The sequence below is a fragment of the Rissa tridactyla genome, chromosome 3 (genome assembly GCF_028500815.1).
Source record: "Rissa tridactyla isolate bRisTri1 chromosome 3, bRisTri1.patW.cur.20221130, whole genome shotgun sequence".
NCBI lineage: Eukaryota > Metazoa > Chordata > Aves > Charadriiformes > Laridae > Rissa > Rissa tridactyla.
The window spans coordinates 15094626-15121641 of record NC_071468.1 but is presented as its reverse complement, the minus strand read 5'-3'; the positions used below and the strand labels follow the sequence as shown (position 1 = coordinate 15121641).

General features: G+C 49.9%; 1 protein-coding gene across 5 annotated transcripts in view; it reads left to right on the top strand.

Annotated features, from left to right (window-relative positions):
* The window catches only part of GALNT14 (polypeptide N-acetylgalactosaminyltransferase 14), a 104132-nt gene that overhangs the window by 53848 nt on the left and 23268 nt on the right, over positions 1 to 27016 (top strand). For all 5 annotated transcript variants that reach the window (XM_054196842.1, XM_054196840.1, XM_054196837.1 and 2 more), the window contains 4 exons: positions 8287 to 8385; positions 18765 to 18832; positions 21882 to 21947; positions 23681 to 23802. In XM_054196842.1, coding sequence (XP_054052817.1) covers positions 8291 to 8385; positions 18765 to 18832; positions 21882 to 21947; positions 23681 to 23802 — 351 coding nt within the window. In that variant the 5' untranslated portion in view covers positions 8287 to 8290. The remainder of the gene's footprint in view (positions 1 to 8286; positions 8386 to 18764; positions 18833 to 21881; positions 21948 to 23680; positions 23803 to 27016) is intronic.

Here is a 27016-nt window from a genome sequence, read left to right as displayed (position 1 = left end):
AAGTGTTTTTGAGCTATTGCAGCGTGGAGTTGGGTTTGTGCTTCTCCAGTTACGGCTAAGGAGGCGTTGTGGGGATGAGAACTTTCACTGCTTTGCTTTGCCACATGGTGCCAGGAAGCTCTGGTCAGAAAGCATCCTCCCTAATGAATCTTTACATCCATGATTCTGACCTTCTGAAGTAGAATTTCAGGTTGTCCTGGCTTCTAAAGATCTTTAATAAAGGGTTGGTGGCTTTCCAGGAAGGTGCAAGGTGCCAGATTTTGCTTTTACTTTCACCAAGTGAAAAGCTTTGATGCCAGCTCTGGTATTCCAGTAAAACTGGCATCAGAAATTTGGCCACGATTTAAAATTCTACTGAAAAACAAAGAAGGTTCTTTTTTTTTGTTGTTTTCTTTTTTTTTACTTTTGTTGGCTCCTTTTTTCTTTTTTCTTCAGTTCTGAGGACAGAAGGATGGGGGGAGTCAAGAAGCAAGACAGACCCTGAGTCTGTGTGGAGGGCCCTGGAAGTCTGAATTATTCATGAGCTGCTTTGCAAATCAAGACACACAATCTAGTTTAACTTGTTTTTAAGTGCAGCCATGCTATTCTCTCCTTCCTTTTTTTAGTAGGTTCTTTTTTTCCCCCTCCCCTTTTCCAAAGACAAAAATCCAGCAAATTTTTAATAAATTATAAATGTATCATCTCGTCGGTTTTGAGGTTTGCAGGCAGCAGCACGTCTTGTGCACAGAAGGTTATTTTTGCCTTCTTGCCTTTCTTCGAATTTAGCCGTTTGATTAATTTTTTAGATATCTATCTTGCAGGGAAAAGAAAGAAAGAAAGAGACAGTGAGTTACAGGAAATTCTAATTGTGCACTAGCCAAATATAGCACTGTTTCAATTTCCAGAAGCTGTGTAGAAAAATGTCCTACTTGGACGACCCGCAGTTGAGTTGAACCCGGGTTCCTGTTTGCAGGTCCCTGCCCTGGTGGACCGCGTGCATGGTGGTCCCCTGCCAAGGCTTGGAGCTGCTTGCCTTCACGCAAAGACCAGCTGTGACCATCACATTGATGGTAGTGCATCAGCTTTAGAAGAACACAGAGGCTGAGAAGACTTCCATCAGCCACTGCATCTTCTCCTGCCCTTGGGAGGGCTCTTCTCTTTTGCCCATTTTCTAGTATTCTTGTGGTAGCATGTGCTGGGGAGGGGAGAGGTGGGGACTTGGACAGGCTCCTCTGGAAGTCTAATCTACAGCCAGAACTGGTTCAGCGCCCTGGCAGTGTTTTCCTGTTGGTCTTCCTTACAGTTTTATTCAATTACATCTAGTTAAAGCCTGCTAAATAATTCCTTCTTAGCTCTGATGCTAACTACCATTGCATGTTTGTTGCAGAGGTGCCTCCTCACCTTCGCTCAAGCCCTTGCACAGTCCCAAGTTGTCTGTTCAACCGGGGATTCCTCTCTTTGGATCGCCCCCATTTCTCCCTGCCCTAGCAGCCACTGAGGCTGTTGCATGCCATCCTGGGCACTTTTCAGTCCCTTTTTGGGAATGCAAACCTGGGGCGCGTGCCAGTCCGGCACAGAGAAATCCTACTGACCTTTCTCAAGGTATTTTTTCACTTTGGCAAGCCAAACTTCGGCTGGCATTCCCTGTGATCACATGGCATCACCAGCTGACATCTGACTCCTCGTCTCTTCTTCTTTCCTTTTGGCACGGCTGCTTTCCAGACTCCTCTGCCTTCCAACTGCTTTTTCAGCCTCTTTGCTCTAGGCCCTTTGGTGTTTCCGTAGCACCAACCTGCCTATGGTCACGGCCAACCCGGAGTGGGCCTACAGGACCAGGATAGATGCAAGAAGGTCTGTAGCTGATGGCAATCTCCGCAACTACTGCTCTTCCTGTAGTGCTACAAAGGTCACATCCGTGCTCTGAGCACTGACATTCACGCTCAAATTGTGGTGTGTCCTGGTGGAGTGCTCTGCATCAAAGCTCTTGGTGTTATGGAAGAAACCCCAGAGCTTTCTTGGTAGGTTTTTGTCCCAGATCCCACCCCAAGTGCAGGATGTGCAAGCAGCGGGTGCTGGAGATGGACAACAAGGCAGACATAGGTCAGCCCTCCTTCCAGTTGGCAGTCTTGCTAGTAATTGTCATGATTGAGGGGGTGCAAAGTGTACCTGTAGAAGGAGGAGGAGGTGCTGGCATATCTTGGGAAGACCAAGGAGGATTTTGAAGGTCTCTCAAAGCAGGGTGACAAAATATTTTGAGGTAACGTGCAGGAAGGATGTCTTGGGGAGAGCCAAGAAGAACTGAGGGTGGTGTTGGGAGGTGAATGTCATGAAGAAGGCCACTGACCCCTGTACGTGCTCTGGTCATGCAAATGCCAAATTGTTGTATGAGACTGACGTATTGGCTGTAACGTGAACAGCGCTTCTTGGATTTTCCATCTCTGGAGGGCATGAAGTAATGATTTTTTGAAAGGTACTCTGCAGTCAGACACAAGTCACTGGGCTTAATGCATGGATAACTGAGAAATGCACGGATAACTGGGAAAAATGCCAAAGACCGTGTTACCCAGAGGTCAGGTGAGACAGCGCGTGGTCCTGTCCAGCAGTAAGATCTATGAACTTATTAGCTTCCACGCGATTTGACACATACATTGCTATATAGCTCTAAATCACATCATGTCTAGGGTCCCTATTTTTAGAGTATTTTCATGGAAATTGCCTGTAACTTGGCTTCAGTTCGAAGACAGGTTTTAGACACAATGTTTTCCCACTGGCTGGGGGCTGTGCCACCCTGAGAGGTTGTCTTGAGAGGTATGACCAAGGTGCCTATATGTCCCGCCATCCCTACAGGCATGCGGAGCCTGGGCATGTTCGGTACTGGCTGTGGCAAGGCAGCTGGGGCTCTAATCCCTTCCCTCCCACCGGCGACTGTTTGCTTGCCTATGGTAGGTGGCTTCCTCCCTTCCTAAGGCAGTAATTTTCATTTTCCTCCAAGGGAGTAATTTCTCACACCTGGTTGGTTGTCAAGGATGGCTCCAGTTTCCTCTGGGGTCCTGGAGGGAGGAAGTGGAGTGACTACGCCAAGGGTGCCTTGCTGCAATAGTTAGGTGAAGCAACTCAACCCAGACAGGGTTGAGCTGGTTTTCATGATAAAAAGGAAAACGATAAAAGAAAGCTCTCCTTGTCTTTCTTTCTTGGACTGCTGCCCATTTCCAGAAGCAGAATGGCTCCTGTCCCTTCTGTAAGGTACCAGCATGTTTTCAGCATCTCCGTTCTATCTCCTCCGCTTGCGCTGCTGCTCTGTCTCACCATCTGAGAGCCCGGTGAGAACAAGGTTCCTGGGAGGTAGTCATTGACTGACTGGTGTGTGGCCTGAGCAAAGCTGTAGAGGCTTCTCCCAGGCACGGATGACTCGGTCCAGCCCAAGACCAGGCTGGAGCAGAGGCTTGCTCTGGTCCTGACTGGCTGAGTCCCTTCAGAGGTGTGCATCAGGCTGGCAAGATCTCTTCTTCCAGAATTGGTGCGAGTTGGGAGCTTTGACATTAGTATTAACTCTTCCTTGAAGTTCCTGTGGAGATTTGTGTAACTCAGTTCACTTTTTCTGTGAGCTAAAAGGAGTTTATATGCTCTTCCCCTTTCCACCAAGTTCGTCTCTGCTTCTAGTGGAGCATCCAAATCCATAACATGCAGCTTATGGCAGTTACACTGCTGTGGTGTTACTCTTGCATGTGTCGTTAGGTTTGCCCTTCAGTGGTGGTGTGAACCCACACTGTTTCTGATGGCAGGTCCCTGTCCTCTGGGTCGATGTGAGAGGGAGAACCTTGTGGCTGTGGTGTGGAGACAAACACAAATACTCTTGGTTTAGATGCGTAGCGATGAGATCGCTCTCCCATGTGTTTCCAAGGAGGAGAGGGGAGCCAGGAGGTAGTTGAAAGATGGTGTATAACTCCGTCTCGTGCGTCTGGCTGTTCAAAGTAAATATACGGAGAGCCCTTTGGAATTGGTGAGCTGTGTTGAGAGAGAGTTTGGACTTCATGGAAAATGTTAAAAATTCAAAGCAGAGCTGCTGGCAAGTGATGGCTGTTGAAGCAGAAAAGTGGGATGAGCAGAAGCCTGGCAGGGAGGGCTGGGGCTGCGGGATGAGGATAATCATCGCTTGAAGGACATTAATGAGGCACAGGAAAGAGTGAGCATAAGAGGCGGATTTTAGGAGACGCGGTGCAACTCTGTGGGCACGTGATGGCAAATGTAAAGGAAAAAGCATGTTCTGGATGAACCAAGGGATGGACCAGGAGGGGCTGGGGAACAGGGTCCCTCTCTGTTCACACCGTTAGTCTTTACCATTGTGCTGTGTAGTGGTGTTTCCAAGGTGGGCTTTCGTTCGGTGAGGGGCACTAGGAGTAAAGTCTGCCATTTTAAATTTAAGATGGGTTGAAAAGTCCTGGGAATGGGCATGCGTTGCCCCATCAGGAGGACCTCTATGGATGCAGGGGTGGCTGTGTGCAGAGGCCACCAGGGTGTGATACTGCATGGCTCACCAGGAGCGCAAGGGGCGAAGGAACCCTGGAAAAATGTCTTCAAGAGTGCAGGACTTTGGAGGACTGCGAGGAACACTGGACTTTGTGGGAGGGCTTTGCGATTCCTGCAATGAGTGCAGTGCTCTGGCTGTCTGCTCCCTGCCCCACCAAATGGGCGCGCCATAATTTATTCCTGAGCCGTTACCGGCATATTGGGAAGAGGGAGATGAGATGTGCTGATCCTTCCACCCTGAAGGAAGTACAGCAAGCAGCCAGTCCAGGCTGGGATTTTCCAAGGGTGATTCCTAAGATGTCTGCAGCCAGCATGCCCCGTTCATAACTTTCTGGCTCTGAAATTATTTCAAATTTGAATGGGGAATAACCTTAAAACAGAAAAGTTAAACTTCCCATCAAATGGAAGTTTGACTGCTGGATTCGCAGGAGGAAATAACAATTATCTCTCCAGCTGGATGCTCTCTCTCTCTGGGGTTTTTAGGGCAGGCCAGCCTAGCTCCTGACTTGTTTTGGTCCCCCAGACGCTGTGAGCTGGTGGAGCAGACCATGTCGCAGGCACTTCAGTCTGGCAGCATTCCTACTAGCACTTGTTGTGCGACGATTGCTCCCCAGTGCTGCTGCAAGGGTTCAAAGGATGCAACTTTACACGGCTTCTGCCTGGGAGTTTCAGTCAACACACTGCAACTATAAACAACGCAGTTATGACTTTTTTTTTCTTTTTTTTTTTTTTTTGGAACAATTTAAAAAAAACAAAACACAACCCTCAAAATTTCATTGGTTTCCCGAAAACGTTGTAGGTGGTGTTTTGGTTTTGGTGGTGTTTTTTTTTTTTCTTGTTGGCAATTGGGTGACCAATGAAATACCATAAGCAGCACAAAACGTTTATCCAGTGACAGCCTGAGGTAGCACAGGCAGCTCTTAGCGGGTTTATTTTCATTATTACAGCAATTTTAGGGCTGCATGCTGCAATTTTCACTTGCAGTGAGGTATTAAATTGAAATTACCCCAGATGTAATTGTCACACAAAATAATTCTGGACATGCTGGATTTAATGCTTTTCCAAGCTGTGGTTTTTATTACCCGAGCAAGTGCCAAAAAACCCACTTGTAGTCAACAACTGAAACTGAAATCTGCTTTCTGAGGAGCCGGGATGTTTAGCTGCAGTTATGCTGGGGGAGGAAGGGGAAAAAAAAAATAGGGAACAACTGGAGGAAAGTTTGGGAGGGCTCCCAAAGGAAGGGTCCGGGTGTAAACTCCTGGGTAAAGACAGAGTCAGGGCTCCAGAGGGACCCTGGAGGAGCCCTGGCAGATGCAGCAGCTCAGCCCAACCCTTTTGGGGCTGTTTTTTGGGGGGGCGAGTCCCGCCTGTGGGGCTGGTCACAGAGGCGGAGCGAGGCTGGGGTTACTGCCAGGTCCCTGCCTGCTCCGTAGTGGCAGTGTGGTCATCAGTCCCGTCTTTGGGATGCAACCAGCCTCATTAGACAGAAGTCCAGGGGTGGGTCACAGAGCCAGCGACCAAGCTCTGGAGGTGTGCTCCTATATGATGTGTCAGTGTTTTCCTCATGCGTGTTGTCTAATTAGGCTGATCGGGTGCGTAAACATCTGGAGTTTTAAAATCAAGTGGTTGTCACGCACGAGGAGCCTTCGTCACAGCGCTGGTGGGCTCAGCCAGCGTGCAATATCCCCAGCACTCCCACTGGTGCATGATACAGCAGGCACCCACCCAGGCTTTATTTATTCGCTTCCTTACTATTGTAATAACCTAAGTAAAGTATTGATGACTTTGTATTTTCCACACGCTCTCATTCTTTTCCAGAAATAGCTCCCCTTGTTTGCTCCACACAAACTCCCTCCTGGTGCCGTGCTGGTAGTGGGTGGAAGGACACGCATCTGGGAGCGGTTGGGAGATAATGGTGTATAAATAGCACGGGGAGAGCAAGCGTCGTCGCCGTCTGTCCCTGCAGCTCCGCAAAGCAAGCCAGAGCTGAGCCTGAGCGCGGCAAACCAGGCGCCGAGCAGCAGCAGCTTCTTTCTCATCATCTCAAGTTGGGAAAGCTCAGCTGAAGTTGGCTGCTGGGTGATGCAAGGGGCCGTGGTGACCCAGCCGAGCAGCTCAGGCCATGACCCGGCGCTGTTTAGTAATTCAGAAACCCTCTGCCTTTAGCATCCCTGAGACGTAACTTTGATGAATGAGGGTGTTGTCGCAGGGGGCAATGTCACGGAATTTTCTCCTGCGTGTGGAGTGGCCATGCAACTTTAGTGTCCTTTGAGGGTGGACCTAGAATTAGAATTGGTTGAATGACGAATTTTGGGGACTATGCTGAAAGAACAGGGTATTAATGACAAATCTGCTTTGGTCAAGTTGAGGCAGGATGTGGGAAAGGCTTTGAATGAGAAAAGGCAGCAACCAATTTAGTGAAAGCTTGCAAATATTTTGTCCCAGCCAAGGTGTCTTTTTTTTTTTTTTTTAAACTTTTGGAATTATTTCACCTGTTGCTCACTCTTTTTTCCTTTCATTTATGTCGCTTTGGGGGAGGAAACCGATGGTTTGTTGTCGGAGTGGTTGCTCAGTTCTGTTTCCTGCTTCGTTTGAGGATGGTAGTGGTAGCGCCTGGGCAGTGACACAAGAGCAGGCGAGCGGTGCATGGATGGAAAGGGGCATGGTGGCTGCGATGAGGAGCTCCTCAGGCTTGGTACAGGGCACCCTTCTGCCACTGGTGTGTCATCTTAAGGCCGTCACAGGGGCCGACAGGGACCTGGGACGAGCGGCACAGATGTAAGAGGGGTATCTGGATTTTCTGAGCTAGGAATATGTTGGTGTTGGCCTATAAAAGCCACAAATTTCATCAGCTAAAGGTCAAAGTAATTAGAAAGTCTACGACGTTTCCTCCTGGGAAGGAGGCAGCAGGGGCTGTGGTTGCAGTTGTGGGTTTTCACCTTCTGCAGGCTGGCTTGGAGAGTGTTAAATCCCAGTCTTCCCCGTGGTCAGGTTATGCCATTAAGGCAGAATGAATAAGGAAACAATCAATTTAGAAACGGGACTTGGCTTACTTTGCAGCCGGCTGGTGGAAATTGCTGCCTCGGGAGGTGGGAGTGAGGCAGCTCAGAGCTGGAGCTGCAACGATGCTCTTACCTCTGCTGGTGCCACCAGCCGGGTTGGTGCGAGAGTGCTTGGGCCCCTGGCTCAGTTTAAGAAAGAAAAACCCTTGTCACGGTAACTCAGTACTTCTGAGATGACACTGAAAGCCCCATGAAGCTCAGAAAGCCACCGAGGCAGCATAAGACTTGCAGCTGGCCTTCTGTGAGCACCTCACCTTTGGCGTGAAGGACCCGCTCCTGATCCCATCGTGCTAACATCAGCGAGGAGTATCTTTGCTGAAGGTGGCGTTGCCCTAACTAATATAAAAAGGGAGGGCCTTTATCTTCCCACTGCCTGTTGGTGTGGGGGGCTGGTGGCACCAGGAGGGTGGGCTAGCTGGGAAGAGAAGTTAGAGAAAAGGGCTGCAAGCTGCGTGCCTCCTTTCTCATCCCATCCTATTAATGACAGTTAAGCTCTTTTTGCTGCTTTAATCCTCCATGACTTCCTTGGCAGTGTCTGGACTCCTTCAGAAAGGATTCATGGAGAAGAACTTTTTTTTTTTTTGTTTCCTTTTTTTTTTTTTTTTAATAGTGGCTGGAGGACCATCTGCTGATGGACTCTGCTGCCTGCGTTAATGAAGTGAGCTCCCACTTTGAATTCCAGCAGCTGAACGGCCTTTTCCTCTTTCTCCCTCCCCAGGTGTATGACTTTGCACTACCGCCAGGACCTGCCGCCAACCAGCATCATCATCACCTTCCACAACGAGGCCAGGTCCACCCTGCTAAGGACCATCCGGAGGTAAGAGTTCCCAGTCTGCTGGAAATACTCTTGTTTATAAAAGGTCTTAAAAAGAAAAAAAAAAAAAGAAGAACAATTGGGCTAGAGGTTTTTGTGAATAAAGGCAGAATCTGTTTGCACTCGAGGGGACTGGACCTACCGGCTATGGTCTCAAATGATTACCGGGAGAAATTAGCGTGAAAGCTCGTCTCTGAGAAGCAGGTTTTGCAGTGGGACGCTCAGAAAAGTAAGTAGTTGTGCTCCTTTTTCAGGATCTGGCACAGGGCATTCTTCGGGGAGCGGCAGAAGATGAGACAGAGTCTGGGATAAGAGGTTTTATATCCAGCTGGGTCCCGGTGCTCAGCTGTACTTTGTCCCAGTCCTCTAGGGACGGCTATTATTCTGCAGATGCCTGCTCCGGCACTGCTGCTTGAGCTTCTCCGGTGACCCATCGAGTGCCAGAAAGGCTTGCTAATTGAGAAGCCCTAATGGTGTACATGGAGACTAGATTTTTCAAGGACGGTTTCCGTACTCCTCTGGATACTCGGTGGAGCGCTCTGGGCATGCGGCCATTCCTTCATTTGTCAGTTTGTTCTTGGCTGTGTTTTGCTGTAGCGGGTAGACTAAAGGTTTCATTTTCGCTGCAGGTTTTTGAAATCGGCGTTTAATCCCAATGCGTGCCTCGAATCTGCATGTTCTCTTGTAGGAAGATATAGTGACCTTTGAGGGGTCTGCCTCCGGGTCTCGGCTGGTGGGTTCTTCTGTAGCGAGCTTGGGTGTGCTGTGCTCTGTGCCAGTAATAGGTGTTTTGCAGGTGTGTTTCATGCCCACATAGTGAAGGTTTCTGCTGGGCTGTAAGCCTTGTCGGCTAAACTCTGGCATCCCCAGGGACCTCTTGCCATCGTTGGTACTGGTCAGATTGGGGTTGCTGGCTGGGGGGAGACTACAGCTGTGCCCTGTTCGCTGTCACATCCTCGCTGGGCTCTTTTCTGCAAACAGCATCCTTCCTCAGGTGAACACGCCCAGTGCCACAAGTGAGTTTGACAGTCCTGAAATTGAATTCCTGCTTTGCTTTATGGTTTGGTGCCCAATCCCATCTCCTTCGCTTCACACTTAATAACCTATCACTGCTTTCTCTCTCTAGGGTGTGGGGATTTGGGGTGTCATAGCACTGACACTTGGTGCTGTGTACCAGCTCCTTGATCCTGGACCTTCTCTTTTATCTTTACAGTGCCTTGCATGGGTTTCCCATCCTCCAGAACCCATTGGAATAGAGATGGCAAGGCAAAGCGAAATGCAGTCCTGTAGCCCCTGAGACACAGGATGCTTATAACATGGAAAGTGCAGTGGTGGACTTTAATCTCATTTGTCCCCATAACTCAGCACTCGACTGTCCAGGCAGGTGTGATCATGAGTGATGTCACATGAGACACGTTAGACCCATGATACGGCTCTGATGCCTGGACCTCCGTATCTGGCTTCATTAGAGAACTGTCCATTGCAATGATGGCAAGGTTAGAAATACAGGTAATTTGAATTTTTCCTTCATCCTCTAGAATATTGTCCTCTGAAGTTTCTGATTTCCAGCTATAAAAAGACTTTCTTCCTTGCTCCTCTTCTTTTCTTTTCTTGCCTTGATTAATTGGCCTTATGGCCGCCTTTACCTGGTTGCACGTGATTTCCACCACAGCTTTGCCACCGTGCACTGCTCCTCCTCGCTCATGTGCCCCGGCAATTCCAGCGCTCGTGTTTTGTCTGTGGGGAGGTTTTCCCCAGCTCTGGGGCCCTTCTGAGCCCTCTTTCTTGAAGGCTGATCTCCAAATGGTGCTAGAGCCCTGCAGAGTATCCCACTGAGCTGCACCACAGAGGCAAGCCCGGACAGGGAGGAACCGAGATGACAGCCTTTGGGTCCCCACCTCCCTTGCCTCTCCCTGGGCTGAGATCCTGAGCTCTCCTGAGCTGACCATCCTTCTGGTTTGGAGGTGGCCTCCTGGCATCAAGGTCCACTGTTTTCCTCCTGGATGCAGTACTTAGAGGCTTGCGTTGATCCAACCGGCCCCAGGGGTACCAGCCCTTGGTGGCAAGTTGTGCTGGTGATGCAGCTCCTGCTCTGCTCCTCTCCAGCCATGACTGCACATATTGCCATCTCCCTGCCTGTTTGTGGACCCAGCTGAGAGCTCATCTGCCTCGTCAGCCTCTGTAGGTTAATTTGCTGTGCCTTTTGACTGCTCTGTTTTTCCCCCCCCTCGCTCGGCAAATGTTTAGTTTAATTGGATCTTCCAGATAACTCCATCCCATGGTGGCTGTAACAACATGGATCATTTTCCATGGCTAGTTACAACAAACTGTGTCCTCCTGACACTGCTTTGTGCCTTTTGGAACAGTCTGCGGCCAAGTGTCTCTGAGCACTTTGAGCACATGTGCGTGAGTAAAATGGGCACCTCTTCCACCCTGTTCTCCCCAGTACATCTCCGTGGTGCGCTCTTAGTATAACCCAGGTGACAGATGGACAGACTGAGGAACAGAGAGGTGATTTGTCTCTGGCTGGTGGAAGATTTTGGGTTGCAAACCTGGTTTCCAGAGTTCCAGCGAGTTAGATTTTCCAGCCCCACTGCAAGATGAATGTTCTCACTTAACTGCCGTGGCAGGAGCAAGAAACAGGGCAAAGGGACATTGCTTGGCTTCTCCAAAGCCATGTGGCGATAGGGCACCATCCCCCCAAAGGGAGCACTTCTTATGGGACCCCATGTAAACACAGAGGGGTGGCAGAGGGAAATGCTGTTGAAGGCACCGTCTAAGCAGGGATGGACATCAGCTCTCACAGAAGGGACCACGTACATGATGAGCAGGAGGGATTTTGCTATTCCAACGTTTTTGCTAGGTGCTTGAGAGCTTTGATGCTCACTGCATGCTGAGGCTGAGCTGTATTGCAGGCTCGGTGTGTGGCGTTCGGTTCTTGGTGGGGATGTGAGTGCTCTGACCCATGAAGCAGAGGCACCAACACGCGGCCTCTGCAGCACCCGGTACGCAAGTCACGTTGCGAGCGTTTGTGACAGTTCGTTTATGAACAATTTGCATCGTCAGAGCTATTGAGAAAAGCTAGTGGACTGTGTTGAATAATGAATTAATTTTAAAGTTTCACGATGTTTTCTCTGACCGTTTGCCAGCTGGAAGAAAAGAAGAGGGGAAAAAAAAAAAGCTAAACTAATCGAATGCCCAAATCTCTGCAAATGATGTAGTCAGCATTTATAAATGCATATGTAACTATGCTGGTGGATACGAACATGTCCATGTAGTAGGGACGGGGTGTCATAAGAAAGAGAAATAGGAAAGGGGAGAAGAGGCCAGAAAGAAGGAGATGGATGCTTCCTGCAGGGGGGTTGGACTAGATGACCTTTAAAGGTCCCTTCCAACCCAACACATTCTATGATTCTACAATTCTATGGTGAATAGCAAAGTAGCTCTTGAGATTTTTTTTTACTGTGCAGACGGTGAGGAAGTGCCATTGGGTTGTTGTTTCTGCTACTCACTTTTTGAATGACCTTGGTCAAGTTTCTTATCCCTCCCATGGTTCGTTTTCACGTATTTCAAGCTCCAAGGCTCAGTGCATTACAGATCGTGAGAGTCTCCAACAGTATGGGGATGGGACTGCGTGAGTAAAGCCAAGGAAGGAAGGCGGGAGCAAGGGAGAGAATAAGCAATACAGAGGCATTTTTAAAAAAAAAAACCACAATTTCTTCTTGTCTCCCTTTCCATCCTGTGCTAACCTGGATTTAGGAAGGGAATCCATCTCATTGCCCAGCTCTAGCTACCCAGCTCCTCCTGAGGGAGAGCTTGAGAATGTCCCCCAGGCCATAGCAGTCACTGGAGGGGAAGGAGCAGCGTGGCCAGGAAAGATGTGCTCCCCGTCACCCGGGGCCAGGCTGGGTGCCGGGGCTTTCAACAGCCATGGATGATAGTGCCTCCCCATTGTGTTAGGGGATCCCCCGCCGCTGTGGTTAGGGGGATCTACTTCATGCCTTGCTTATGAGAAGATCATCCTCTTTCCCTCCCATCCTTCCTCTGGAGGCATCAGCAGGCTCACGTGCTGAGATGCAGCCATCCTGGGGGGCAGAACTGCAGGCAGCCTGGGGTGATGCTCTGCTCCCAGACCATCAGAGGCCATCACGCTGTGACTTTCTCCAGCAAGTTGATTTTGGGAGCTTGGCAGGCGGTCAGCGCTGCTGCAGGCTGGGCAGGAGAGGAGGCTGTTGTGCCGGCAACCTGCCGGGCAGAGGGCAGGAGAGTCTTGTTTCATCTACCGAGTGGTCGTCATTTGTTTATTCTTCAGACTTGCAGCTGGGGAGCTCAGAACACAGAAATAAGGAGACTTAATTATTTACCTCTCGCTGACAAACCAAAATACATCCTTTGGCAAAAGTCCTAACGCGAACGCTGTGAAGGCAACATCAAATATTTAAATCATTAATTAGCGAGGAGAATATCATGGCTTTAATTTTCTAGCGCTGGTAAGTGAGAGAAGTGACATCCTGGACAAGCCAGCACCTCGCACCTTCCCCTCGTGCCGCTGCCTTGTCTGCATCCAGACACATCTGGGGCAGGGAGATGACAAAAGCCACGCACCGCCTTCCTTAGGCAGCGGTGGCACCATACAGAGCCTGTGCCATAACTGAAACAAGCCTGATTAAAGAAGCAAAAACAAGCCAGGTGTTGTGCAGAAACTGTATAATTAGCACTTTGTGCCGACTATTTTTTTCTTTCTTCTTTTTGCTTAAACCCAGGACTTTTTTTTTTTTTTTTTTTTTTAATTTGCTAATCATCTCTCACGGTGACTAAGTACACAGCCCTCCATGCGCTTTTACCTTTTGATGTTAACATGAGAGAACTCTTGAATTTCAAAGAGCTTGGTGGGTATTTGAAAGAATAAAATGCGAAAGCCGCAGTGTAATCAAAGCTCATTATGGTTATTCTTGGTGTGATGCCTCTCTTCCTACATAATTAGCCATTTTGGGTTGTTGAAGCAGTTCATTTTGGCGGGCATTTTCTCTCCGTGCTCTTGGTCTGATTTTGATAATTGTGACCCTCGGCCCTTTCGACAATTTATTATACTCCCAAAGTATTGTGGTTTTAGTATTTTTTACCCCTGACAAGTTCCAGTATGTTGCCATGGAGAGAATTAGCGGGTCCATGAGCTCCTGAGCGTCGATGTCAACAGTCACCTCCCTACAGCAACTGTTCTTCTGGGTGATGACCAAAAACCGACCTTTGGTCAGAAGATCTGAACTCCTCCCTGCAAACATTTTCCGTGGCTTACATGTCAGGGTGACTTTTGCACTGGTATTTATTTGGAGATTAAATTGGATCCGGTGCTTACCTCTGGGTAGGTAGAAAAGGATCCCAACAAATTGTTGAGGAGGATAAAAGAAGGACCATGTGATGAAAATTTAAGGTGAAATTCTCCGTGGTTTCATCTGCATAACATCTGCTAAATCCATCAAAACAAAGAATATTTCAGCATTAACTTTTCAAGATAATGCAGCAGCAAATCTGGTTTTATGGGGTTGAATAAGCATAAGCGCTTTCTGGACTAGAGGCATGAGTTTTCGTTTTGATGGTACCAGGTCTTTTGGTGATTTAAGGGAGAAAGTCTTGTGGTCTCTGGCTCCACAGAACTTAAAAGCTGTTTTGATTTGTTAAAATATGCCCATCACTGCAGTATATCTACCTATCTTTGATTCCAGGGAAAAAATTCTGTAAATCACAGAGGGACTTCAAAGCCCTATAATATTAATTGTCTTCTGATTTTATCCCTATAAAAGGAAAAAAAGCCACACACACACATAAAGAAAGAAAAGAAAGTATAAAAAAAAATAAATCAAAGCTGAGCAAAGGCACAAGTAATAGAAAAGCTGTCTTTGAATTTTTAAAAGTGCTTTTATAGTCTTAACTGAAAAAAAAAATTATCCTCGTAACACTGAAAACGTGCCGTATTCGGTGCCTGTTTCCTGTCCTCCCCGAGAAGCGCCGCAGGAGGGGTGTTTATCATCCTCCGTGTTTCCAGCGGCTGGGGTGTGTTATCATGTGATCGATAGAGCACGGGTAGAAAATGCTTTGGAGACATGAGTTTGGCTTTGTGGAAAAGCCGTCATGCTTGCTGTTGGCTGCGGTGGGAAGCGGGCTGTGTCCGCAGCGTTGCAGCCTTTGCTGCGGATCTCTTTGTGCCCACATCAAGTGGTGGCAGTTTTGGGGCTTGCAGGTGTCTGTGTATGGATTCGCAAGAGCAGTAATGAGCTCAAAGCCTGCTCACATCAGTGGACCCACGTCCCTTGGAGCTGTGCTAGACCCAGCCTTTGGACCACCCTCACCAGGGCTTTGATCACTAGGGATTTGGGACAGTGTCACGATGTGGGCAAGTCCCACAAGGGAAGTGATGGGAGAGGGCTGTGACGGTGCTGGGGGATGCTGCATCTCCCATGGTGATGTCTGTCATTAACCCCATGGAAGGATGATGGTTCGTGGAGCTGGGGCAAGCCTTGGAGAGGTCCCTCCTTCCTCAGCCTGTGCGCTGACTTTTTCCCCCTTGCTCTGGTCTGCCCTCTGCATCCCACAGATGGCCATCGTTGGCATTCAGGGGACATCTTCCCTGATTTACGGGGTGGCAAGTCAAGGCACAGAGTTGTCAGCAAATGGCTTGACCTGGGAAAAACAGGAGCCTGTACCTGAGCCTTGACCTGTAGCAGGCCAGATGTGATGTTAGCCTGCACATCTTCCCAACCCAGAGCCTTGAAAAAGGTCCACGCTGGATTTTCTTTCATAAGAAGTGCCCTGGGGGAGAATTCCTCCAAGTCACCAAGTACCGCTATGAGCCCAGGTCTGAGTCTACCGCCCAGTGCCGCGGTTTTGGTTGAGTTATTCTTCCTGGTATCAGCAAAAGCAGAATCAGCCCCTTTGGACCCCCTTCCTGTAGAGTTAAGCCCCACATTGCACTTCTGGCAGGCGGATCTATAGGGGAGACTGGGCGGAGGCGGGCGTTGAATATTCAGCTTGCCCGCTGTCTCCTCCTCTCCTGCTCTCAGCAGGTTATTTATTTATTTTGCTGGCTTTTTTACAAGTCTGTTTCTTTCCTGCAGGTTTCACCAAGTTAGGTTTCCAGGCAATCAGCGCTTGTTAAATATTCCACTGAGCGTGATATTGCTCTCCAGTCTCCCTGTACTGACTCTCAGCTGCGGTAATTTGCTGAACTCAGCTCTCGCATACGGGGATTTTTTAAAAATAACAAACCTATTAATAATAATAATTAAAAATACTTGACAGGTGGGAACAGCACATCTAAATTGCTCTGTGTGCCCCAGCGGGAGGAGGGGCATTGAGCCACTTTTTCTAATACTTTGTGCAGGCTGCAGGCATTGGCGAGGTGGTGGTGTCTAACCCTGCCTGGTGCAAGCCTTAGCGATGCCACGGTGGCCACAGCAGCTCCTGGCTGGTAGGGCTCCCGCTATAACTGTTGCTTAGGGTGGGGGGGAGGCTTTCTTCTCCCCAGCCCAACCTTAACATGCAAAGCACCTTGAAGTAGGGAGGGAATCATGGCTTTTGCCAAAATCCTGAAACTGGAGGAGGCTGGGGTTGTGTTTCCAGGGAAAATAATTCTGGGCTTGGAAGCGATGGTGAGGAGCTCCACAAGGGACATGCCAGCCTTACCCACTGCGGTCTGAGATAACACACAGGCACACACACGCACACCCCGCCTTTTTTCAGGAGGATCCATTTCCAGCATCTGTCTTGGGATGTCCCATTCTCCTTCCAAAAAAATCCGGCTCGACTCTTTCTCTCTCCAGAGGGTTTTAATTCCAGCACCTGGTCGGGTGGGGGTACACCAGTGCAGGCAGCAGGTACCTGGCAATAGGCATAGATACTCCAAGCCTTCCTGGGTGGGATGGGCTTGTGGTTTTTCACCAAGAAGCTTTCGCCAGAGAAAGGCAGCCCTTTGGCTGAATGTCCTCAGATATCCAAGGGTGATGCTGTGAGACCTTCTTGGGTTCCTGCCAGCTGCACTGTTGGCTTCCAGGAACCTGGGTCCCCCTGGGATCCTGCCCTTCAGAGCCCTCTTGACTGGCGTCTGGGTCAGTGACATGGTTTTCCGGACTTCCGGGCTTTTTGCCAGAGCTCTGGGAGACTGAGATTGTTAAGGATCTGGAGGTGTCAGGGGCTTCAAGGGGTGTCTGTCCTCTTATGCCAGCAGTTGAAGGTTTTTCCTAACCCAGACCAGAAAGCAGACTCAGGTGTGAAATTTGGGGGGCTTTTTAATCCTGTTTGAAAAAGGAACCACGCTCAGGATGAAGGCAAAGGAGTTTAAATTCTGGAATGGCCGGTGCCACTCCGTTGCGTGAAAGGGGCAAAGCAGTTTTGGCAGAAAATAAACCCCCTTGCGTTCTGACACTCCTCACCGAGGTGGGAGGCTACGTGCGGCTAGGTTTAAATTCTGAGTGATGCCCAATTCACCACTGTCAGTCCAGTTGCGTTTAATATATTTGGATACACTAATAGTGGACTGCACCTTCCGTCTAGTCATGCTCATGAACTAGCACGGCCGCTCTCGAGTCTTTGTGTTCAATGAGAAACCGAAACGACTAGCTACTTAAACAGCATGGTTTATTTAAGCAACAGATATATAGGTTCTTATGATTGCCGGTGATAAATACACTGTCTGCAAAGCACGTGCGAATAAAAGTATTGTTAAATATACAAAACGCATGACAAAGTTATAAACAATATAGCCTGGCTATAAATGTAGGAAAGATTCTCTAGAGAAATTTCTAAGTTCCCTGAGGAAGCACCCGGTATAGTCTAAGTCTTACCCAAAGGCATCCCTATGGGGGGGAAGAAAGGCTCAGCCCGTCGACTGGTCCTGGAAGTCAAAGGCAGTCTGTGATGGAGCCCTCCTTGACTTGTTCACGATGGTGTCTTCCCTGATATCTCCCCTTTCTTGGGCTATTTTTATACTATTTTTTACCTTCAAGGTGGAGTTTGAGTGACTTTAGTCATAAATACTTTTATTATGATTGGTGTAAAATTCTCTGGCTTCACATTTAAAGGTATAGTTTGCGAAACACTCAGGGTGCAGACTCAAGGAGGAGTGGTCGCACCTTGGAGGCGGGTAGCCTTTGGGATGGAGGTGTGTTTTGGTATTATAATGACATTGTAGTGAGCAAAGTTTGCACAAAGGACAGCATTTCATCAAAATGTGACAAAACGTTGGCTCAGGGTAGCAAATAGCCGGCTTATCGCTTCCATAATACCATCTTGTTCCCATATCTGCTGTACATCACAGGGCAGGGCCACGGAAGGTCACATTCCGTTCCATCCCCCATGTAGCTTCACAAGCAATATTGTACAGGGAATCGCAGGTGTTGAATTCTTCACATGCCAGCTGCGGCTGTATTCTACCTTAGAAGCTTTTTGATTTTATACCTTTCCTTAATGTGTGAACAATGCTGTATTTTTGGCCATTTTAGTAATTATTCCACACACTCAACTGGCATTATTGAAGCCCTTAGGGGATTTTTGGGATGCCCTGGGGTTTCTGCTTCAAGAAGTCGGCCTTGACCCTTTGATGGGTGAAGGATTTGATGGGGCAGGATTTTGCGCATGTGTAATTCTGCTGACCCTCTGTGCTGTGCGAGAAAGGGGAAGAAAAGGTCTAGACTTTTTAAATACTAATAATAAAAAAAACCTCGGTGGCACAATTAAGGGAAGATTGTAGCTTTCAGCCACGTTTCACAGTGTCTGCTCACCTGGAGGGAGCGGTGAACCGCATCCTCCGGCCTCTCTCTTTCATTAAATAGGCAGGCTCCAACCCTGCTCTTATCCTCTCGGCAGTCTCCGAAGCGCAATCAACTCACGGATAAAAACAGTTGTGCTGCCACGGTTGTGAGCTCTGTAAAGATGGGTTTGAGCTGGGTAATTTTCTCTGTGTTGGCCCTGCTGTCGGCGGACACCATATCATTAGCCCTGGGAGTGGTGGTGGGGTGATGGCAGCAGAGCTGTAAGCCCCAAGGAGACTCGGTGCGATGTGCATGTTGCTGAAAAGCCCGTTTCTCCTGGCTTTATGTAGCGCCCTGCTTTTGTTCACAAAGGTGGTAAGGGCGAATCTCAGCTATTTCCCAGGAATGCCAGGTGCTCAGCTCTTAGATCAGGCTACAGGGACCTGATAGCCGGGCACTGTAGGTTACGGGGGGGATGGTGGTGGTGGTTTCCGGGTCTCATCTAGTATATCCTTTCTGGAAATCCAAGCCTGGTCTTCTGTGCTTTGGCAGGGATCGGTTCCTAGGCTTTCCCACCCCATTTGCTGGGTTGTTGAGTTGGTCAAGCACTGTCATGGATTTTCTCTCTTCGTTCTTTAGCGTGCTGAACCGCACCCCAGTGCACCTCGTCCATGAAATCATACTAGTGGATGACTTCAGTGATGATCGTAAGTGACCCTTTCTATGTTAAAAGTGAGGGGCCAAACCGAAAGAGTCTGTGAGAGACTGGGATTTACGCAGAGAAGGGGGAAGAGTTTGTCAAGGTGAAATTTAAAGCTCTGTAGGTGCGGAATAGCAAGCCCTGCTGTGCCAGGTTTGCATCACCGCGTGGAAAATTCAAATTCCAAATGATCAAACCTCTTTTTTTGAAAATAATACAAGAAAAGTGCATAGCAAATCATTTTTACGCCCAGCAGACATGAATCCAATCCTCACCCGCTTCTATCCTGCTGCAGCCGTAGTATGTTTGATCTGGCTTTCAGCTGCAGCCAGGGGCAATTCTGGGTTGACGCCACTGGAATTGCACAGGATACTGATAGTCTGACCCTCCTAATGGATGCATATGTTCTGCATATGTTTATGTAGGTGGCCAGCAACTCTTGACCGATTCTTTTTTTCACCCATGTAAAGAGGATTTCCCACATGGTTTGCCCATTTATGAGATGCACTGTAAATAGTGCTGTACACCACAGACAGACCCACGTTCTCCTGCCATTCTCTCCCAGTTAATAGTGAAATCAGTAGGTCCAGTCTCCATCAGAAGTTGGTATCTGAAACCCCAGGGGCTCCCAGGGAACTACCCCAGCTAAAGACCTTGCCTGGTGAGATGGGTGAGCGGAACATCCAGGGGCTGAGAGTAAATGCTCAAAAAAACTGTCTCAGGCATAAATAGGATGATAAAATACACCTAGGCTGAACGGTCCGTGGCGCTTACGTTTCAAGGAGCTGCAAAATGTAGCCACTTACTAGGAAACGAGAAAACAGAGAGGTTTAAAAGAAAAAAACGGATTTACGCTTTGCTCTTGGATGTTATAAATAGGCAATGCCTCAGAGAGCATTAGCGACAGATTTCACATGAGACCCACTTCTCGGCATTGATGCCTCCCCGGGGAGTCACTGCAGCCAGGGGAAGGGGTTGCAGTGATTCCGGCGAGCTTTGGAGTGACACCAGTGTGTGGGGGGCCAGGCTAGGCAAGCCTGGGGACCGGCAGAACGGCTGCAGCGGAGGAAAGGAGGAGGTGCATGGATTTGAGCTGCCCTGGCGTACAGCCGAGCAGGCTTTTTGAAGGGTGGAGGAAGTAAATGCCCGATATTTGGCTAAACAGACAAAGTGCTTGCCTTCCTGAAAGGAGACAGGTTTGTAGAAATGCGGCTCCTCTGTCGCAGCGTGCCCAGTGGCACGACCTGGGGAGGAGGAGCAGGGCTGGGTTTAAACTCATCCCAGGGCACCAGGGGGGAGCCTGTTTCCCCGTGTAGCCCCTCAGCTACTCAAAACCAGTGCTTCTCAGCTGTCTTACATCTTCTTTCCTGTGATAGTCTGAGCCTGCTGGCATCTATTCTGCATGCATTTACATAAAATAGATGTATTTGCATCATACGCTGTACACAGATGGTCAGTTTTCTCCCTGCAGCCCACCCCAAGCAATTGGTGCTTTTATCTCGTGCCCGCTTGTGTCTCGTTTCTCACCTCTATTTGCCCGCTCACCTCTTATTCACTGGGATGCAGTTGTTCTGCAGGCGGGTTCCCGCTCTTCTGAGCAAATCACAGAATGGCAGGGGTTGGAAGGGATCTCTGGAGGTCATCTAGTCCAACCCCCTGCCAGAGCAGGGTCACCCAGAGCAGGTTGCACAGGAACGTGTCCAGGCGGGTTTGGAATGTCTCCAGAGACGGAGACTCCACCACCTCTCTGGGCAGCCTGTGCCAGGGCTCTGCCACCCTCAGGGTAAAGAAGTTCCTCCTCATGTTTAGGTGGAACTTCCTATGCTCAAGTTTGTGCCCGTTACCTCTTCTCCTGTCGCTGGGCACCACTGAAAAGAGCCTGGCCCCATCCTCCTGACACCCACCCTTTAAGTATTTGTAAGCATTGATAAGATCCCCCCTCAGCCGTCTTTTTTCCAGACCGAAGAGACCCAAATCCCTCAAATCCCGATCTCTTCATAAGAGAGACATTCCAGTCCCCTAATCATCTTGGTAGCCCTTTGCTGCACCCTCTCCAGCAGTTCCCTGTCCTTCTTGAACCGGGGAGCCCAGAACTGGACACAGTACTCCAAGAACTGGGCACAGTTCTCCATCCTAGGTCCCGTAGCCAGCCCCTGCCACTTCTGCTCCCCTGGTGTGAGCAGAGCAATGCAGCTCCGTACCGGAGTTGTCAGGGGTATGGGTATGGCAATGTCTTTTGTCAACAAATATTGCTGGAAGGGATGAAAGCGCTGGGAGGTGCAGGGGGTGGATGGAGGGGACGGGGCACACGCGGCCATGGTGCCGAGGAAGAAGAGGCAGAGAGGTGAGAAGGGGGTTGTGGAGGTCACGGCGTGGGTGTGCAGAGGTAGCAGGGGCTGTGCTGGGTGTACCTGCCTCTGGACCCAGCTCTCGCTGGGAGAAATCCCGATGAGGAGGAATGCGGGCAGCACTGGGGCAAGAGCAATGGCAGCATCTGCGTGTGTGATCGCAGGACCTCCCTAGCTGGGGTGTGGGTGGCTGCGGGGCCTCTCTGCCCCACGGAGCTGCTGCCGCCCAGGGTATGAGGAGCCCCCAGCTGCTCCACGGGGTGCTCTGACCATCCCTTTCTCCTCACTCAGGGCTTGCAGGCCACCTCAGGAGGCTCCTGCCCCACCAGGCAGACAGGCATCAAACAGCTTATGTGTTGCTTTGCGGCTACCAAAAATAGTCATTTGCGTTAATGTGCAAAAACTCTGACTCTGATCCCAACCACAGCTCTTCTACCCTGACTTTACAGTGTAATTCAGCTGTTCTCGGTGTAAATCTGCTGGGTTTACACTAGCTCTGTGAAAACTGCTGCTCTGCCAGTCCTGATTTATGCTGCATGAGCTGAGGGACAAGACTGTTGTGCCCCAGCAGTGCCATCAGCCTGACAAACCATCAGCCAGTCCACAACAGGGTCCTCTCCCTGCTCCCAGTTTCCCCTGGGACCATTTTTGCTGCGGGAGCCGCCAGGAGGGCAGAGGGTGACATGTCCTCCCTTTGTGTTTCCCAAGCTGACGACTGCCGCTTGTTGGGCAAGCTCCCCAAGGTGAAGTGCTTGCGGAACGGACGGCGAGAAGGTAAGAGCTGCCTGCCCACCACTCAGGTGGGAAACCCGGATTTCGGGAAGCATGAGAGTGACGGAGCCTGGGGCACCTCAGTGGAGTGGGCAACACGGGAGGTCAGCAGTTCCTGGGGACGAGTGCCCTGATAAAAGGAGACGTGATAAAGGCCTGGGATTTGAAATGGATCCCCCTCTCTCGTGCTGAAAAAGATGGGACTATTAAGATATCCAATGAGGCTCAGCTGTAGCTTATTAGCCAGAAAATTAGAACAGGCAAAACAAAGCCCCAGGTCTTATTTTCAAAGATGTTTGCTCTAATGAAAGAGAGGAGATCTGCTCCTGCTGCTTCTGTGGAATTTCTTTTTTTTTAGATTAATTAATTATATTTGAATGATTAAGGAGGGCTATATGGAGGATGAACGTATGTCCTACTGGGCTGCTGCTCGCAACCTTTCGAGACATTTTCCAGCTCCCCATAGTCTGAATGGGTGCTTTCAAGTTCTGCTTTGCAGTATTAGGAAAACGAAAAACAAAGAAGTTTTTTCATGCTGAAAATCAAAGGCACGAGTCCAGGTGCGTATCAGGTTGGGGAGACTGCGGAGCAGAGAGGGTTTGTCTGTGGATTCTTTCTGCAGAGGGTTTCAGCTCCGCAAGTTTGGTGTCTGAGTGGTACCTGTGGCTGTAAGAGACATATCTGTGTTGGCAGGACGGTAGGGGAGGTCTCCATAGGTCTACGCCTCCTTCTCGCCCTTCTCTCCTGTGTTATTGGGGTACACATACCCTAGCAGTGGATGGACCTGGAGGTGTTGGTACTCTATAAAGCAGTTGGGATTTGGGAACCCAGCCTGGAGGGCTTACCTCACTTAATGCATCACTGAAGCCGCGTTCCTCAGGACCTGCTAGGCTTTGGAGAGGGCTGGGGTGGATATAGCAGACGATGCTGATCCACAAGATCTTATAAGTCGCAGAGAGAGATACAGGGACAACCTGCATTGCAGGACGTGACCTCGGCAAACACTGGGTTGCTCCAGGCTTCGTTCTCCTGTCCCTCTCCCTTCTGCTCAGAGGCTCTTCCTGGGCCCCTTTCCGCTACGGAGTTTTAATATGGAATCAGTGACCTTCTGCATGGACCTGATGTGTAGCTGCTCCCTGAAACCCTTCTGCCGCTCTTTATCTGTTCCTGTCTCCCCTCATATTACCACTGTTTCTCCTTCACCAAGAAGCTCTACTCCCCTTGGGCAATCTGCGTGTCCTCCTGTTTGCCAGCAGACCATCTCCTGTCTCATGTTGTGATTTACTTGAGCATCGGCCACAGGCAAGAGGGGCATTGGAAAGCCCTTTGACTCCTGTCTAAATAGGTGTTTTCCTACAGAAAACCCACCCTTGGCTCCCCTGGCTCATTCCCCACTGACTTATATCTATGTTAGATTTATTACCTGCGGGGGGTTACGAAAGCATTTTGAGTCGTATTTTGCCCCAGAAAGTGACAGCAGAAATAATTGTGCAAATTAAGGATTGGCATAAATGCCATAAATCATTAATCTTGGCGAAGCCATTTATTTGCTTTGGTGACCTTGGGAAATGATTGGCGTGCCTTGCAGCACCGGGAAGGAGGCAGTGAACCTGAGCCATGGGATTTAGATGGGTCAAAACCCAGGAGATGCGCGAGTGCAGGAGAGTGTGCTGGAGGAGCATGGGGACATTGCCCAGCCGTCTGGGTGGCAGCTGACGTGGTGTGTCCCTGAACAGGTCTGATCCGGTCCCGAATCCGAGGGGCAGATGTGGCACAAGCAGGAGTCCTGACCTTTCTCGACAGTCACTGTGAGGTGAATAAGGACTGGCTGCTCCCTCTGCTGCAGAGGATCAAAGAGGTGAGTGCTCCTGAGAGACCAGGACCACCCTCGGCGGATGCATCGCTGATGTCCCCCTCCTCTTCCCTCTCAATGGGCATGACCACCCAACCGTAGCCATCTGCATGCAGGCATCCAAGTAAGAAAGCGATGAGCTTTTGGGGTGGAAAGGGACTTTTGCTGGTCTTCCTCCACCAAGCAGCCAGGTGGGGTTGTCTCCATGACTGGGAGAGCGTGTGGGTGGGTGGGACGAGGTGTCTCCAGGGGCAGTGGGGCTCTAACTGGCAAGCACAGGTTGAGTGGTGGAAGGGGAATATGTGGGCAGTGCTCCAGCAGAGTTTTTAATTAGGCTCATGTAAAATGCTCAGTGCTGATGATTTAAGGGAGTGACGGCTCCTTGAATAGGGGCCGAATTTAATTTCATGCAAATTAAGCTCTAATAAATTGATTTAATAGGATTTAAATTCTGCTGATTTTGGAGCAGACAATGACATTCGCCTTTTGCCGGCGGCAACCCTCTCGCCAGACGTGCTCACGGAGGCTCCCGGCACCTTGTCCCTTGAGTCAGGGAGCTGTGCTGGTGACCCGCTGGCATGGTGCAGGGGATGAAACCTTCAGCTCCGACGCAGACACGTGGTCCTTTCCCTTTGCTGTGCCTCATTCCCCCACCCTTGCTACACCTCTGTTTCCTGATTGCTAGTATTTATTACTTGGTAATTTTAAAACTACTGAATTATGTTGAAGTAAGGGCAGCTGAGGAGCAAGGGGAAGCCAAGGCGGTGGGTGGTGGAGAAACCTGCTTGGCTGGTGTTCACAATGCAAGGCGTCCTGCTTTTACACCTCTGTACGTGATAGCTGTGCTGGCTGGGCTGCGCATCCCATGTGCAGAGCAATGATGGGGATGGGGGACACAGCCACCAGGTGAGGTCCCTCCGTGGTGGGTGAGGGCAGTCGGTGCTGCTGGCGCTGGCAGCACAGCCAGCGCTTGGAGAGGGCCCAAGCTGGGCCGCAGCGCTGCTGATAAATGGTAATATAATGAAAATAGCCTTTTCAAGTTATTGATGGCAGCTCCGGTGGAGTTACGAGAACACGTACTATGAAACACCACTCGAGCCTCGTAGCTGGCCTGCCCCGGGGTGGGATTCGCCACTAAACTTTACTGCATCGGTTGTTCCTCCGAGTGTTTTTTAAGGCAGGCATTCCTTGTTCTCTGACAAAGCCCTGCTGTATTTCGGTGAGGAATATCCAGAGGAATTGCCTCTTCCCCAGGCAGAGCTTTTGATGTGTTTTGGCAGGAGAAGGGCGGCAGTGGTGGCAGGAAGGGGGCAGGCAGGGCCGCTTTCCCACACAGCTCTGGACCGTGCCCCACGCTCGGTGCCCGTGGGGCAGGTGAATGTGGACGCTACGTGCGGCATCGCCATAGGAGTTTCACTGCAGAGTGGTCTGAGTATAGCATCACGTGCAAACGTCACCTCTGTGAACTTCTTTTTATTTGCTCTTCTGGGTTAAATCTTTCTCTGGCGGTTGGTAAGCTCATGCTGCTGCTCTTGCCACGCTCATCCTGCCCAGTGTCTTGCAGCCCCGCTGAAGGCAGCAAGGGAGACCTGCTATGGGAAGCATTGAGGGACTTGCAAAGCAACTGGGGTCCCACTTGCTTGCTTTTTAACTGCTCCCAAAAGCTGCAGGACAAGGGCAATGGGCCCTCGGTTACCTTCTTCCCAGGCCCACCGTACCCATCCTTTCCACCAGGGTTAAAATATTGATCAATGAAGTGTATGAAATGTTACTGCTGCCACCTTCAGGCCGTGCTAAAGAGCCGGCTTCCCTGTCCGACCGCCGCGGTGAGGATTAGCCGCCTAGAAAGAGCGTTTTCTTACCGTGTTACTCCTCGGAACAGCCTGCTTTGAGCTACTGTGATTTAAGTTTCAAGCAAAAGAGCGGTGAGTGCTTGGAAGCACGCTTGGCTCTTTCACCACCACCAGCCACCCCATGCGTCGCTTCTCTCTTATTTTCCTATCCAGAGCAGCTGTTCCTGCAGCTTGCCGCGGTGGGAAGCACCGGAGCCCGTGTGGGCCACCACGCACCTGCGTGAAGGTGCCCCTCAAGCCCCACGTCAAGCTTTCCTAGCAGCCGACGGTGTCCCCCCTCCAGGCCCACCCTTACTTTTGGGTGTGGGCAGCATGTGCACGGCTTATGGATTTGGAAGCAAGCAGGACTAGAAAGTCTAAGAGCAAGTGAAGGGGTGTTGGGGGAAAAGAGGAGGCTGGGGGGGGTCGGTCTCGGACCTGTCCCCAGGAGGGTGCGTGTCCCAGCCCTTGGCGAGTGTTTTGCAGCGGCGTGTCTGTGAGCGTATGACTGAGCGCGTGGGCACACGGGCTCTTGGTTTTACTTACGGAAAAATTATCTCTAAAGCCATTAATGGTGCATTTCGACTGAGTAACGTTTCTAAAAATGTAATTATCCAGCCCAAGGTGTTTTTATACAGCATGACTCAACAAGCTCGCCCCAGACTGAATTTGCAAATGGCACTGGGATGGTGACCCCCACCACTTCCAGCCCAAGCATCTGCCCCCCCCAAGTTTGATGCTCTTCTGGGGCACGGGGAGACAGGTGGGGGGCAGCCTGGCCCTCTTGCCTTGCCTGCTGCTGCTGTGGGGCCACAGGAGCAACCGTGGCCTGTTTTGTTGTCCATCACAAGGTTGTTATGAGATTGGGAGACAAGGTGGAATCAAGGTGCTTTTCCAAGGTTGAAACGTATCCATTGTCTTCGGGACCATTTTCAGACTTTTTTTCTTGTTGATTTAGTTCCATAATTTGGCTTGTTTGAGAGGCGTATTGGAGAAATGCATTCTCAGGTTTTTGAGAATGTCATGTGAAAGAGGGTTGAAGATTTGGGTGTTGTTAGTCTTAACACGCCCTGGCATGGGAGGGTATCGAAAAACCAGAAGTGTGAGGCTGCCTATAATAAGATCTGATGCTCAACCCAAAATAAATCATAGCAACAGCGCTGTGCTCTTGAGCATGCCGTGATTTTCTATTGAGGGTCAGAGAGACCTTCATGAAAGCAGAGTGGATATAAATGTCTCCGTGACAGGGGAGGGAAAGTGAGGCAGGGAGGAGGCTGCACTGCTGAAAGCTGCTAGCACTCTGCAGTAATGCGCTCAGCCAGGAGGGAAAGGGGATTTTCTTGCAGAAAGTTGTGCCGTGCAATGAGTGTAGGTGTGGAATTGAAACT